The 15,488-nt window shown below is 35.8% G+C and overlaps 1 protein-coding gene across 1 annotated transcript; it reads right to left on the bottom strand.

Moving 5' to 3' along the window:
- Positions 1-5,022: 5,022 nt before the first annotated feature.
- LOC145125980 (protein LIFEGUARD 4-like) lies at positions 5,023-6,540 on the bottom strand. Its single transcript, XM_079061393.1, has 4 exons — positions 6,080-6,540; positions 5,851-5,964; positions 5,581-5,738; positions 5,023-5,448 (listed from the first exon to the last, which is right to left on the bottom strand). Exons 1-4 carry the CDS (start codon positions 6,306-6,308, stop codon positions 5,242-5,244), a joined length of 708 nt encoding a protein of 235 aa, XP_078917519.1. The 5' UTR covers positions 6,309-6,540; the 3' UTR covers positions 5,023-5,241.
- Positions 6,541-15,488: the final 8,948 nt, after the last annotated feature.

Raw genomic sequence — 15,488 nt, forward strand, 5'->3', positions numbered from 1 at the left:
TTATTTATAATAACCAAAATGTATGTAACTCTAATTTGATATGAATTTCGATTTCATAGCCCCTATCCTAGGATTTCTTGATATTCATAGTTAGTTGCTATCAATAGAGAAAATATAGATCCTTTCTAGGTTACATGTGAACTTAAGGGTTTAAGTGTTTTTTTGCCACATTCAAATTTTTATAACCTAGAAAACTCATCAATAATTGTATGTAAGGTTGTTTTACTTAAACCTTTGTCTTTGATCTTAGTTGGATATTTAGAAGACATTGTAAATTTTCCCTGGGTAAGACTTGAAAAATAAACATTTTTCAAATGTTAAGAATTTACCATTTGTGACCATTATCTGTAAATTTTGATATTGAAAGAATTATATTTCATAAATTATTCACAGATTGAATTTAAAAGACCTTTTTATGTTCTCCCATTAAATTGATGTTTCAGTGATATGGATCTAGGGCCCATGGCCACAAACCCATATGTTGGTAGCCAGTTGAACGACCCAAAAGGAGGAAGACTCAGTTGATAGATTGAGTGAAAGTCACTCTCACCACTTAGCTTAATTACAAGGGGAAGACCAGGTCTTTGTTCTGATTCAATAAAGAAGCTAGTGCTTCTATTAGGTCCACGATTTTATTTTCAACATGCATATGTTCTTTAATTCTAGAAGTTAGTTTATTTTTGTTCTATAAATTGTACTTGAAGTGGTCAAATCAGATATTCAGAAAATTGCCCCAAACTGTCTTTTTCCTATGTCTTTCACTTCTTAAAGTTTAACCGATTAACGAGTCTTATCATTTTGGTGCTTTCATCGTTTTCATCCTGAAACATAGCTCCTAAACCTGACTCACCCCTTCCTTTTTCACTATCGACAACCCACCTTCTGTCCTACCATCCCTCAAAGCTCATGGCAACCATGGTCAAGAAAATATTCCACCTTATCACCTCCTCCACCACCAACCAATCATAATTTAACATTATTATAAAACAATTGACAATATAATATGAGCAAACCAACTCACTCTTCGCCACCCTCATCAAACTCACATAAAAACCATGTTCTTCATCTACCATTTTCAAATAAGAATGTAAAACTCTTACCACCGAAAACCAACCCCGCCCACCAAAAAGCTCACTTCCCAATTTTGACGATAGCAACACACCAGATTGCCTATTCTAGGACAACAGTTACTTTTAATACTATGCTAATCCACATGATCAATGCCTCATAATATTGGTTTTGTATTTCACAGAAGATGCACTATTTTGGTATAAATATCAGGGCACCAAGGACTTACTCAGCAATTGGAATGAGTTTTCTAGGGCTCTCGAGCTCCGCTTCGAACCTTCCACTGACGAGAATCACCATGAGGATCTCTTCAAATTGCACCAAACACGAACAGTTTCCACTTATCAATATGACTTTGTTAAATTAAGAAATTATATGACTAGCGTCGACAACGAAGCCCTCCTTAATTGTTTTCTATCAGGTCTCTATCATGATATCCAAAACAAGTTATCTCTCCACCATCCCACCTCCCTTAACCAAGCATACGACTCGTGAAACTAGTTGAGGATAAACTCACCATATCCAAGCCACAATACACGTATACCCGTTCATATAATAGCACCACCTCTCTGCCTATATCCCAAACCACGACCGACTCATCACCACCACCCACTATTGCCATCCTACAACCACCACCCACTATTGCCATCCTACAACCACCACCTTCAAGATTATTGGTGACACCACCAACCCCGAAAACAACCCGACCACTCACTCGTCTCTCTTTAGATGCCCTACAAAACGATGAATGGAGGGCATGTGTTTCAAATGCCCATAACCTTACTCACCCGGCCATAAATGCAACCCTCCTTAATTTTTCCTCATTGTTGACTATGACAACCAGGAAATCGACGGATCGGATGTGACCTCAGGGACATCGACGTGCCCCAACCCGATCATAAGTTCTTTTCATATTTCACTGCCACGATTTTTGGATTGGCCTCACCTCAAGCATTACGTGTCACAGGATACCTCCAAAATCAACCCGTCTAAATTTCGATTGATTGTGGAAGCACACATAATATAGTTTAGACCCGCCTTGTATCCTTCTTCACAATTTCCTTGACCAAAATACCTGAATTTCCTGTCATGGTGGGTAATGGCGATAATATTTAAGTGCACCGATGTTTTTCCAGATCATCTCATCTATCTTGATAATACACCATTCATAATCCCATTCTTTGTTACTAGAAGGCACAATTCTCATACTAGGGCTTGCCTTGGTTCACATACTAGACCCATCCTAGTAGACTTTGATACATTAATGCTCCCCTAAAGGAGGAGGGTCGTTGAGGTCATACGAGATGTATTAAGCCATAAGGGTGTAGACCTCTCTGATACCATGTAAGATTCAAGTGAAGTCTAATATCTCTCAAAAATAAGTCTTGTAGAGAGAATAGAGACTCCAGTATATATAGAGACATAGGAGGATAAAGATTATGGATTCTTTGTTAGAGGGTTTGTCGATAAAGGATTTCCCACTAGGGTTGAGCAATTAACATGGTGTAACACTTGAATTTGGTATGTTCATATTTAACCCTTCTTATTTAAAAAGCATTCCAATTTTGGTCCTTTTGGCTAGTACGCTGGGCGTACATGGGTTATGTTGAGCGTACGCTGGCTAGGGGCAAACCCTAACTTTTAGGGTTTGAGCCCTATTTAAGCAACATTAAACCACCTCTTGGACATTTTAGACCAACCGCCACATCCTCAAATCCTAATTTCATCCCTTAGCCTTTGTGTGGTGCTTTTGAGCTCTTGTGAAGCATTTTTTGGGTGTGTTTGTGCTTTTTGAATGGGAAGGAGAAGATTGAAAACTGATCCTTTGGAGTGGAGCTTAGATATCCAGCTTTAGCACCTCCATTTTGTGGTTTTTGACGTATAAAGTTCAAAGCTTGTCAACTCATTTCATAGATCTATTCCTTGGCTTGTTTTGGCTATTTTGGTCCCTTTTGGTTGGTTCTTGTCAGCTAAGGTCGTTTATGGAGTTTAGCCTTTTAGATTTGGACATATTAAGGGTTCCTTTAGCATAAAGATGCAAACTTTATGGTGCTTTTGGACTCACGCATGTATTAAGTCATTTGTTAAGCTCATTTGAGCTCTAGAGCCCCATTAAGCCATGCATGCATGTAAAGTTGCCAACTTCGCGTGATAAACCACCTTAAGAAAGTCAGATTTGAGTGTTGGGTTGAAGTCTTAATTGATTAAGAGGTGAATGTTGGAAATTGACCATGTTGGGGAGTACGCTGGGCGTATAAGCTGGTATGTTGCGCGTACAAGCCCCAAAGCGAGTACACTAAGCGTACGAGCTGAGTACGCCTTGTGTTCGAGCTGAGTACACCCTGTGTACTCAATAGTGGGCTTCAAAATTGTGGGATTCTCGGTTTTGGGCCCTTGTTGGACCTTAGTAGTCTTGCATCTTATTGGGCCACCAAAATTCTGTTTTGGGCTGAGTCTATTTTATTGGACTCTTTTGTTGAAGGCCCATGAAGGGATTTAGGCATAATTTTGAAAATTGGGCCATATTTGTGCTTGGGTGATTATTTTGGAATTTGAGCTTTTGGATAGTTGGATTGGGCCATATTCATAGCGCACGGATTTTAGCCGGGCCAGCAGTCAGAGATGTATCTATGAGATTCAGCAGTCTGAGGTGAGTTTCCTCATTGTGTTTAGCGAGTCTAAGGCATCAATGTCGGCCCATGATTATTATGATAGGATGCTAGATGTCCGTGTGACTCTTGCATGTGTTATGTGCTGGTATGTATACCGAGCGAGGTTCGATGTTGGGCATGGCTCGATGACTGTATTGTATGCTATTATCTTGTGATTATCGCATGTGTTATCATGATTATATGTTATATGTTTATTATATGTACCGGGTGGGGCCTAATGAAAGACAGATCTGTAATCTGAGCGGGGGTCGATGTCGGGTGGGGCCGAGGTAGAGTGGGACTCGATGCCGGGCGAGGCCCGATGTGGGGCGGGGGCCCAGTATGTGTTTATTTATGTATGATATGTGGTATTTTGGGGAACTCACTAAGCTTTGGGCTAACGGTTTTCAGTTTATGTTTCAGGTACTTCATGATCGAAAAGGAAAAGCCCGAGATAATTGCGGAGCATACACCACCTTTTTCCGCATTTTGAGATTTACTTTGATATGATATGATGTAGTGACATACTTTGGTCTTTTGAGTTGTATGAAAATGTTTGGATTACTGTTTTCATAAAATTGAAAGTGAAAATTTTGGGTCTTATTTTTTAGACGTTAGAGATGAGATGGAAGTAGTTTTTACTTAGGTGAGAGACCGATTCAGATCACTTCTGATCTTTGGCATATTCTGATTGTCCTAAAATTAGGCAACCAAGGACTCATAAATAGGTTTCGTAGTTTGTTTGTTTGCATGGAGGTTGCTTTTAGATATAATGTGTATATAGTGTGATTTGTCTAGAGATAAATCTCATATATCATAAGCAAAAGAAGAGTTATCTATATAGGGATGGACATTTGACCCGGTGGAACTGAGTCGGACTTGAAAAAAAAATCTGAATCGGCCCCGGACCGGAACGAAATTACATATTATCTGGGCAGTTCCTGGTTCCAAGATATCCACTTCTTCGGTTTTGGAGTATTCGGTTCGTGGGTTTGGAATCGGAAACCGGTTCTGAAAAAAAAACATTCCATGGGCTAAACCTTGTTCTGCAACCGGAACTTGTGGCCCTTAACCAGTCCTATATTTTTGTGCATTTGGGCTCTCGGGTATTCGGTTCCCCATTAACCATGTAGATCACATCTAATCAATGATTATTCTAGATTGTCCTAAAATGGGCAACCAAGAACTCAGAAATAGGTTTAGTTGTTTCTTTGTCAGCATGTAGCTTGCTTTTAGATAAAATTAATGGTGCGATTTCTATAGAGTTAAATCTCATATATCATACGTATATTATATACCCCACAAGCCACAACAACGTAAAAAACTATAAGAGATATTTATGTATGTATGTGTACATATTGGGATATTCTTCAACTGACTATGGACCCTTTGCAACGAATGGAGTACATATCAAATTGTTGAATGCGATAAATCTCTCTTCACAATGTTCTTAAATTCCCTAGTACCCTTAACCCTAGTTTATATTCAAATTATGTGTCAAGGGTCAAACCCTGCAGCCTCCCTAATCATCGATGATTCCCAAAATACTAAGCATTGTCAGAAACAGTTGTACCATGTCGATATAAAGCATGGTTGCAGCAAGGATATATTCATCATAGCTGCAGCGTTTAATCAGATTATCTGTATCGTATATGATGAATCCACAGTATAGAAGTGCCACCACAAAAGAGATTATCATCCTCACCAAGCTTCCCATCGGGAAAAAGATCTGTTTGAAATAGATAACAAATAACCAGATCGTTATGTGTGAAAAGTTGTTCTGTAAAAAAAAGACTAAGAAAGAAGCAAAGGCAAGTTGAACTAGGATATGCTCTTTTTTAAAGTGTAGTATATCATATACCTGAATTATGCTGAAAATTAAAACCAAAATAAGTGTGCAGAACAAAAATGGCCACAGGAAGTTGAAATCGTATCCTCGTTTAGCTGCCCAGAAAGTGAAGAGGGTGAGGCTGACCACCATCACAGAGGTTAGAAGACTGGCCTCCATTATGATTTTCCCTGTAAAAAATATGATACAATTTAAGTAATGAATTAACCTTTCCTTGAAAGTTCTATTCAATGAAGACCAAAACTGAATCAAACCGAAAAGACATTGAAATATCTTCATTACCTTTCGAAAACACACAAGAAACCCCAACCATAACAGAAAACATCACAGTAAACAAGCCCAACATGATGATATTGTGAGGGTGACGATTCATAAAGAGTTGCATCACTAAGAGAACTGTAAGAAAAAAAAACAAATAAACAGAAGAGTCGACGCATAGGGCTATTATGTACATGCAGTATGACTTCTTCATCGAAAACAAAGAAAGAGATGAGATTTGCGAGTTGCTTACCTATGATCGTAATAATGGCAATGATGAGGTATACGATTAGACCCGTTTGGGTACGGAAAAACTGGTTGATTCGCGGGGTTAGAACAACTATACTAGCAATGAGAACTGTTAAAAGCAATTGTAACGTCAAGATTGAATAAACTTTCCGAATGAAACCCCAACGTAGCTGAGGATCTTCCATTTGTGATGGATAATGCTTCCCAGCTTCGATATCATGATCCTTCCCCATGATTATATTAATTTCTTGACTATAGTTTGTGTTTCAATCTATAATATGTCTGTATTTACATATATGATGATAAAGCTTCCGGTTAATAGAAATGAAAATATAATTTATCGAATAACCACTGTGATTGATGAATATATTTCTACGTTTTGATCACAAGATCAACCACTGGAGGCAGAGATAAATATATTTTCTCTATCAAGTAAAACAGACAAAATGGGTTTTTATGTTCTTGTTTTTCAAGATTAAAAGGGTGTTCTTTGATTTGTATGGGCCTAAATATAGGATTTACTGTTAGAGCAGTTAACTTATCATCCTGAAATCACTCTTAACCATTAAAGATTTATCAGGTAATGTCCGTTGAAATATTTCCATATATGGTTCAATGATTGGAGCAAAATTTTCGACCTTGAAAGCAATCATTGCATTTGGCAACACTAGAAGGAAGAAAATATGTAGGAGTGGGAGATATTCTCCATATATAAGTGAAAAAGAAACATCAAATTATGGGTTTATAATTGCAACATTTTTTTTTTGGAACAGCTATGATTATAAATGTAACATGTTATGTTAAATTTGATTTCAATATTTACATTATGGTGATGCTAAACGAGGGTACACGGCCAACTCACCCCAAGCTAATTATCTTATTGTGAATCATAGTTGTCTATGCGAGATATGATTAGATACCTAATGATCATTTCTGTAGCCACTTTTCTCAATCATTATAACTCATGATTATGGAATATTTAAATGTTCATAATAGATGAAACCAATAATTTAGAGAGGAATTAACAGGCACCAGGGCCCAGTCAATACAGCCCATAGAAAGCTTGGCCCGGTTTTTTAACTTGAAAACAGTCCCTTTAAAGCTCGTGGGCTTTGCCTTGCCACCCCTAAAAGACGAAAGCTATTTGGACTCTCGTTTTATCCGTTTCGTATGTTTAAGTGACATTCTAGCTATTTAAAGGCATCACGATAACATTTACAAGTTGTTTCGCATTTATTCGTATTAAAACAAAACACTGTAGAATACAAGTACAAAAATAAAAGGAAAAACTAACACAAATACATACTACTTTTTAAGGAGATCTAATTTAATTTTTGACGATAATGACGTCATTATCTTGTTGGGGATGTCTTGGTGGCATGACATAATAAGACCAAATTGTCATGAGACCAATATAGTTGACCAAAGTTTTTCCAATGCACCTTTCTGCGTACCAAAAGACATCTCAGACAAGTTAAAAGTTTACCAAGTTTGGGACACTCATTGGATTAGCAAAACCGTCACAACAATATCTTCGAGGTCAATGCCATTCTTTTAAAACATAAGAGAGTAAAGATCATTATTTTTAAGTATATAACCACTTATTTATACTATCTTGTGATGGGTAAAATGATCTAAGAGTCTCAAAGTATCCATTCTAACACCCATATGCCTCAGCTTTTTTTGAATTCGCACAACTCCCACCTAACTCCACCTGTATGATTTCATTCAACTGGTACCGAACATCATGAGGCCCAAACCTAAGGGGGTGTAGGGTGTGCGACCACATATAAATAATGTCCAAATTTTAACCAAATTATATAGCTAATATGTTAGTATATATCATTTTATTCAAATATGTACATAAAAATTGTCTAGTTCAACTGGCCGAAGCGTCTGGCCATTTGCAAAGGCACTTGTATCTGAATTTCGTTTCAAAAAATATATCAAACTAAAAACGGTTATCTAGATACATGTTAAACCTATAACAGCTTTCACAACAAAGCTCCATTAAGTCATTTACTCTCCTTATTAAATAAAAAACTTAACTTTCTCCTTCACTTTCAAAATGTCTTGTAATGATCAAAATCATCAATAAACTTAAACGACCTTCAAAATTGTCAAACTTCTGCACTGAGTCCGATTATTGTTTAATTCTCAATGTCAATGAGAAGGTTGTGCATGCCCAAGAAGGAGATGCTGGAAAGTTGCCTTAGAAGGCCCCAGAATCAACATACGAAGAAAACATTTCCTGCAACAAATTGAAGAGAATAATGAATGTATAAAAACACACCGGAATGAAAAGTTAGAATAATGGATAAGAATCACAAATTTACATTTATGTAGAACATCACAATCAAGTAGCATTCGCGTGTAGATTCTTGAAAGACTTGATTAGATTGATGGACAAAATTATAAATTTCATACAAATTTAATTATTATTAGTTAAAAGAACTAAGACCCAATAAGTTTTATGTATGGATTTTATATAATGATCCCTTCAATTAATAAAATATAAGTGCGCGCTACTAGAAACGGCTAATCTAATACGGTTGAAAGTATAAATATAATACAGATGTAGAACCGTATTAATAAAGGGGTGCATTAGATTCCATTTCCTAATAAAGTACAACTATTTAACCGTACTCTGTATGATTCTATCAATACCTTCCAAACAATCATCTAATAGACAATACAACCCATCTAATACATCCCACACAACCGTACTTGATTATCCTCAATACCATTCCTTTCCAAACATTCTAGATTGGAGCCATTCCATATTGCATTCCATTACAGCCGTTGGCAGATCTAGGATCAAAGTAAAGGGGCATCCCTGACAATATATATATATATATATATATATATATATATATATATATATATATATATATATATATATATATATCATGGTTGTAAAAATCGGTCTAGGCGGCCGATTAATCGGCGCCTAGGCGCTTGGCGGCCTCCAACCGCTTACGAATAAGGGTTAGAGGGTAAAATAATCGGCATTGGTCAATATCGGTCAAAACCGGTCCAATTCGGTCCAAATCGGACTAAATCGGATCCAAAATCGGACCCAAAAATGGGGCTCAAAGGACCCACCGACTCAAAGGAGACAGCTGGCCCAAAGGAGAGTTGGATATGGATTTCAATAAGCCTTCTACCCTTTTTATAAAATTGTTTGCCCTTGATATTTTATCCCACCAACGATGTGTGATACTCAATTTTAAAAAACACAGGAACACATAAAGATAAATTAATTTGTTTCCTTTTTCTTCAATCTCGACTCCGATCAGGTGATACTCGAAGACAACTCGATCAGCTAATACTCGAAGACATACACAGGTGGAAACAATCAAGAACCATGGATTGAAAACAGATACTCGTTCTGAAGAGGCTTTTCGATTGGAAATTCCCTAGCGTATCTCTCTTCTGCTTCGCAGAAGAACAGATGTGAAATTACAAAGACCATATACGTGAGGATTACATGGCATCGGAGTTAGAGCACTAGTTCGTTCTCATTACAGGTTATCACACCCATCAACCATCTTCGTGTACCCTATCACCATCACTCGTTTGTTCCTTCTTCCTTTTTTTGAAATCGAGATTCTGTTTGGCAGTTGCAAGATCTGTAATAGTTCTGGTGGGAACGAATTGCTTATTTATTTGATTAATCTGATTCGTTTTCTTGTTTATGGATGGAATCACTTTCGATTCAAATTGCTGATTTGTTTGATTAATCTGATTAGTGTTCTTGTTCTTGGTAAAATTGATTCTCTCTCGACTCAAATTGGTAAAATCAGCGTAATTGTTGTTTGATCACTGGATTGAAGGCAAACCCATAAACTCGATTCGCTATTAAAACAGATTTTAGACAAGCCCATAAACTCGATTAAAGGCAGATTTAAGTTGATACTATGTTTGTGTAAATGGTTGTTCGATCACTAGGAATCACAATTTCAGTGATTTTGGTCATACAATGCTTAAGAGAAATTTTAATGATATGGTTGATAATAACAAGCATGCCAAGTGTTTGTGTAAATGCTTAAGAGAAATTTCATGTTATAATGTTATATTTATTAAAATTTTAATAAGTTTTTTTTAATTTATAATGTTATATCTATTAATGTTATATTTAATGTTATAGTCTTAGGATTAATGTTATATTTATTAATTTTTTAATAATTAATGGTCCCCGATTAATCCCCGCCTAGCCGATTATTCCTTGACCCCAGTCCACCGATTAGCCTACGTGGAGTGATTTCTACAACCTTGATATATATATATATATATATATATATATATATATATATATATATATATATATATATATATATATATATATATATATATATATATATATATGTGTGTGTGTGTGTGTGTGTGTAATACACAATAAGAAAAAAAATCCGGAAAAAATTACACTACTAAAGTTTTTTTGAGGGGTATTCCGGGCTACCCCAGGATATAAACTAAATTTGCCACTGATTCTAGCTATTCTTAATTGCATTCCAACCCATTTATGATTACATTTCATCTTATTATATGACTCCATAACAGCCACCACCAATAGGACCCTGAAAATTGCAAACTTCCATTAATAAACACAATATATAGCTAGCATACATAAACAAAACAAATTAAACATATTAAAATGCCAATAAAATGAAGGTTTTTCAATATGAATGAAATGAAAACTTCTTTTAAATGTAAATCTTCTCCACATAAGAAAACAATAGATGGAAAAATGGACAAAAAATGTTGAGTATTTGAGATTTTTCTAATGTTTTTTCCTTTTTGGTCCTTGTTCCAAGTAAAGTGACAATATTTGATCCAAAAGTATAGCCGATTTTTGCAATTTTGATCCAAAAAATAGTTATTTTACTTAGGATGGGAATAAAAACATTGCAAAAATCTCAAACGAGGAAAAAAATTGCATAAGAGAACTTTATGGGACCAAAATTAAAATAAATAAATAAATAAATAAAAAGTTCTACTCATGGACTAAAAATGTAATTTACTCTAAAAAGAACATTCTACAATATAGTTCCTCTCAACTGCTTTCGGCTGTATTGTGTTACTCAGGTCAACTAAAAAAAGACGATACAACATCCGGAGATGAAGCCATATTTAAATTCAAAGCATAGTCAGCATCTGATATATATACCCCATTATCTGCATGCATAAATAAAAGGGAAAATTAAAAGCATTTAATAGACATATTAAATATACATATAAAAAAAACTATCCTTAAAAACATAAGTAACAATAACAACCTGAGAAATTTTATGACACACAACAGTTAGGTTATCAAGAACTTCAAGATTTTAACGTGGTACGAAATTACTTTTAATATATGTCATTTTCCTTACCTGAATGAAAAATAAACATAAAAATGGAATACAAAACATAGAAATAATCAACCATGAAATTTTAATTTGAAAATACAAAGTAGTAATATTGAACCTCATCATCGCATGCCCATTGCAAAACAGTTGACACGGTGCTTGACTCTTTTACTATTTGGAACCCTTTTTCTTCGATGTTGATTTTTTGACCGGTTAACAGGCTCAACAAAATGGTGTAAGTTCTTTGGTATACATGATGTTGGATATATACATGGCTTGGATCCTTGGCTGCATTTTCATTATACATGACAAAAAAAATTGTATGTGGTTCATTAGAATATAAAGATACATCATCATATAAATCACATTTACTATTGATGCACAACATTTGGCGACTTCAATATTGAGTTGACTCACGATCTTTCTTTTATGTGAAGTCAAGTCATATAACAATATGTAGTTAGTGAATACACTTCCTAAGAATAGTAGTACGTATACAACATAGTGAAGAAAATAACATGCGAATAGATGAATTCCATCCTTTTCAAAATCAATGCGAAGATCACATGTAATTCTTTTAGCTTCATTGCTTGTTAGTGTCTGATCTTGATCAGCTTTCAGTACCGCATTGTATAGAGTAAGATTTGTATTTAGATATTATATGACAATGATCATGAACACCATAATCATCATTGCAATTGGTTAATAATTTGAAAGATATGACATCAAATAAAATTGAAATAAAGTTGTGATCTTGTAAATAGAGAAAAACCAATTATGTAACTTGTCACCTCACATGTAGATATTCGTTAATCCTCATTGATGCCTTTAATGCCTCGTCAACAAAATCCCTGCATTATAACTCACATATCATCAGGAACAAAGAGAAATAACAATGAATCCAACATGTAGTCAGATTAATGAAAAGGAAAAAACCTGTAAGGATGTGTGTGACTACAAAGTTCTGCATAATCCACTACTTGACATATGTAATTTCTCCTTTCGCCCAAAAGAAAATGCATTAACGAAAAAAACAAAACACTAAAAACCATTAACATTCGAATAGATGAATACAATCTACACGATGAAACATATAAGGAAACAATATATTTTAACAACATAAAAATAACTGTATTTTTTAACTTAATAAAGTTTGTGAAACCAGGGAGGAAGGACCGTGAACTGTTGGTGTAATAGATAATACAAATTTGAAGCTAGGACTAACAAAGCATAAAAATATAAGTACTACTGCTACAGATAAAAATACTGTGGAAAAGTTGCCTCCAAAATTAGCAAGTGGCAAATAGTTCAGGGATTATTTCAGTAACTTATCATTTACTATTCATAGTTTGACTATGAATAGTAATATATATGTTAATTGAAATGAAATTGGACGTCTATCTTTCACTATTCATAGCTTGACTATGAATAGTAGTATATATATGTGAATTTGATTTGGACGGTGAATTTTTGGTAGGCGCCTACAATTGGAATTCGGACGGCACATTTTTTCTACAATTCATATTATATTGCTTTTGGCTATAAATAGTCTAAGCCATGAACCAGAGAATAGAACACAACCAAAAAACCATCCAAGTATATATAAAAAAGCATTACATATATATACTGATACACCACCGTGTATTTTAGCTCTCCCACTCTATTTTGTAATCTCTTTCATAATCCCTGTAAACACTGCAAATTATAGTGAATTGTTTCTCGGCTTCCTCCGCCCGTGGTTTTTTTCCCGATTTGGGTTTCCACGTAAATTCTTGTGTCTCTATTCTATTTATTTTATTCGTATTACGTTGTGATTATTACGCTTTGATAATTTTTGATCTCATTCCGCATTGAGCTAATATTATTTAAGTCAATTTGGATCCGTCGTATTTTACAACAATTGGTATCAGAGCATCCGGGTTGTGATATTAGCTCGTTGGGATCATTTTATCAAGTAATTAATCATGTCTTCGGTAAAATACGATATTCCACTACTGGATCGTAACACCCGATTTCCGTTGTGGCAAGTAAAGATGAGAGACATTCTCATTCAGATGGATTTACACTAGGCGCACTTGGGTTTCAATAAGATGCCCGATACATGGACCGAAGAAGAAAAGGAGATGAAAGATCTGAAGGCTTTATCCCAAATTCGTTTGCACTTGTCAAACGATGTTTTGCAAGATGTTCTAAAAGAAACGTCAGCGGCTTCTTTATGGCTAAAGTTGGAACAACTGTTGATGACCAAGAGCTTACCAAACAAGTTGCATTTGAAGCAACGGTTGTTCAATCTCAAGATGATTGAAGGAGGCTCTTTAACTGAACATATATCCACATTTAAAGAGTTAGTAAATAACTTAGAGAATATGGATGTTCAGTATGAAGATGAAGACTTGGCTCTATTCTTACTATCGTCGTTGCCAGAATCCTATAGCCATTTTCGTGATACTATTATCTATAGCCGTGACACTCTAGTTTTAGATGAAGTCTATACAGCTTTGGATTCAAAAGAGAAGATGAAGCATATTACTGGTGGTGGTTCAAGTGATGCTAAAGCCGAAGGTTTGAATGCCAGAGGAAGAACAACAGAGAGAAGTAGAACTTCTCAATCTTCCAACAGAACCAGATCCAAGTCAAAAGGCAAACGAAAGTTTTGCAACTATTGTCACAAGAAGGGACATGTGCTTGAAGAATGCTTCAAGTTGAAGAACAAAGAAAAAGAGAAGACGGCAGCAAATGGTAAACAAGCTAGCACTTCAGGTGAAGCCGATCTAGCTGAGGTCGAAGGTATTGGAGAACTTTTGACAGTTTATTCAGATAAACTGGATTCCACTGGTGATTGGATACTCGACTCTGGTTGTACTTTTCATATGTGTCACAACAAAAGTTGGTTTTACATATTTGAAAAGGTTAACCAGGGCTATGTGTTGATGGGTAACAATACTACATGTCCAGTTCTTGGACATGGTTCAGTCAGGATCCGTATGTTTGACGGAGTTATTCGAACCATGGGGGATGTTAGATATGTTCTTGACCTCAGAAGAAACTTGTTATCTCTCAGTTCCTTTGACAAAAAGGGATACGAGTTTGCTGGTAAAGGTGGAGTTCTTAGGGTATTCAAAGACGGTTCCGACAAACTGAGAGCCGAACGAAAAACCTCAGATCTTTACTTTCTTGACGGGCAAACAATTTCGAGTGATGCTGCTGTTGTGTCAAAGTTTTTTTCTGATCCAGATCAGTCCCGTCTTTGGCACCTTCGACTCGGCCATATAAGTTTTCAAGGCATGTCAGAATTGAGTCGAAGAGGTTTACTTGGTCAACAAAAGATTATTGATTTGGATTTCTGTGAAGACTGTGTATATGGCAAGGCAAAACGAGTGAGGTTTGCAAGTGGTATCCATACAACGAAAGGACCACTTGATTATGTTCACTCGGATTTGTGGGGACCGGCTCGAGTTGCTTCAAAAGGTGGAGCTATTTATATGCTCACTATTATTGATGATTTCTCCAGGAAGGTGTGGTCTTTCTTCTTAAAAAATAAAGGAGACGTTTTCTCTACCTTCAGAAATTGGAAAGTTCAGGTTGAAAAGCAATCAGGTCTGGTGGTAAAGTATCTTCGTACGGATAATGGACTTGAGTTTTGCTCAGAAGAGTTTAATGTCTATTGTCAAAAGGAAGGCATTACTCGACATCGCACAGTAGTCCATTCACCTCAACAAAATGGTGTAGCTGAAAGAATGAATCGCACCATTATGGAGAAGGTCCGGTGTATGCTTTCTAATTCCAAATTGCCAAAGTCTTTTTGGGCGGAGGCTGCTTCGACTGCTTGCTATGTTATCAACCGATCACCGTCACGAGCAATCGAGAAGAAAACTCCGTTTGAATTATGGTCCGGTAAACCTGCAAATTATTCAGATTTAAAACCATTTGGATGTCCAGCATATGCACGGGTTGACAATGGGAAGCTAGAACCAAGAGCAATCAAATGCATTTTTCTTGGGTACAATCAAGGTGTAAAGGGTTACAAGTTATGGAGCTTTGATTTGAAGAAAATTATCATCT

This window comes from Lactuca virosa, chromosome 7 (genome assembly GCF_052849685.1).
Source record: "Lactuca virosa cultivar CGN04683 chromosome 7, Lactuca_virosa_CGN04683_v6, whole genome shotgun sequence".
In the NCBI taxonomy this organism is placed as follows: Eukaryota; Viridiplantae; Streptophyta; class Magnoliopsida; order Asterales; family Asteraceae; genus Lactuca; species Lactuca virosa.

Bases quoted from the DNA above. Each gene is read 5' to 3' on its own strand.
- LOC145125980 (XM_079061393.1), bottom strand. From the start codon at position 6,308: ATGGGGAAGGATCATGATATCGAAGCTGGGAAGCATTATCCATCACAA. The intron at 5,965-6,079 runs GTAAGCAACTCG...TTTTTCTTACAG, and splicing joins TGCCATTATTACGATCATAG to TTCTCTTAGTGATGCAACTC. The intron at 5,739-5,850 runs GTAATGAAGATA...TATTTTTTACAG, and splicing joins TTCTTGTGTGTTTTCGAAAG to GGAAAATCATAATGGAGGCC.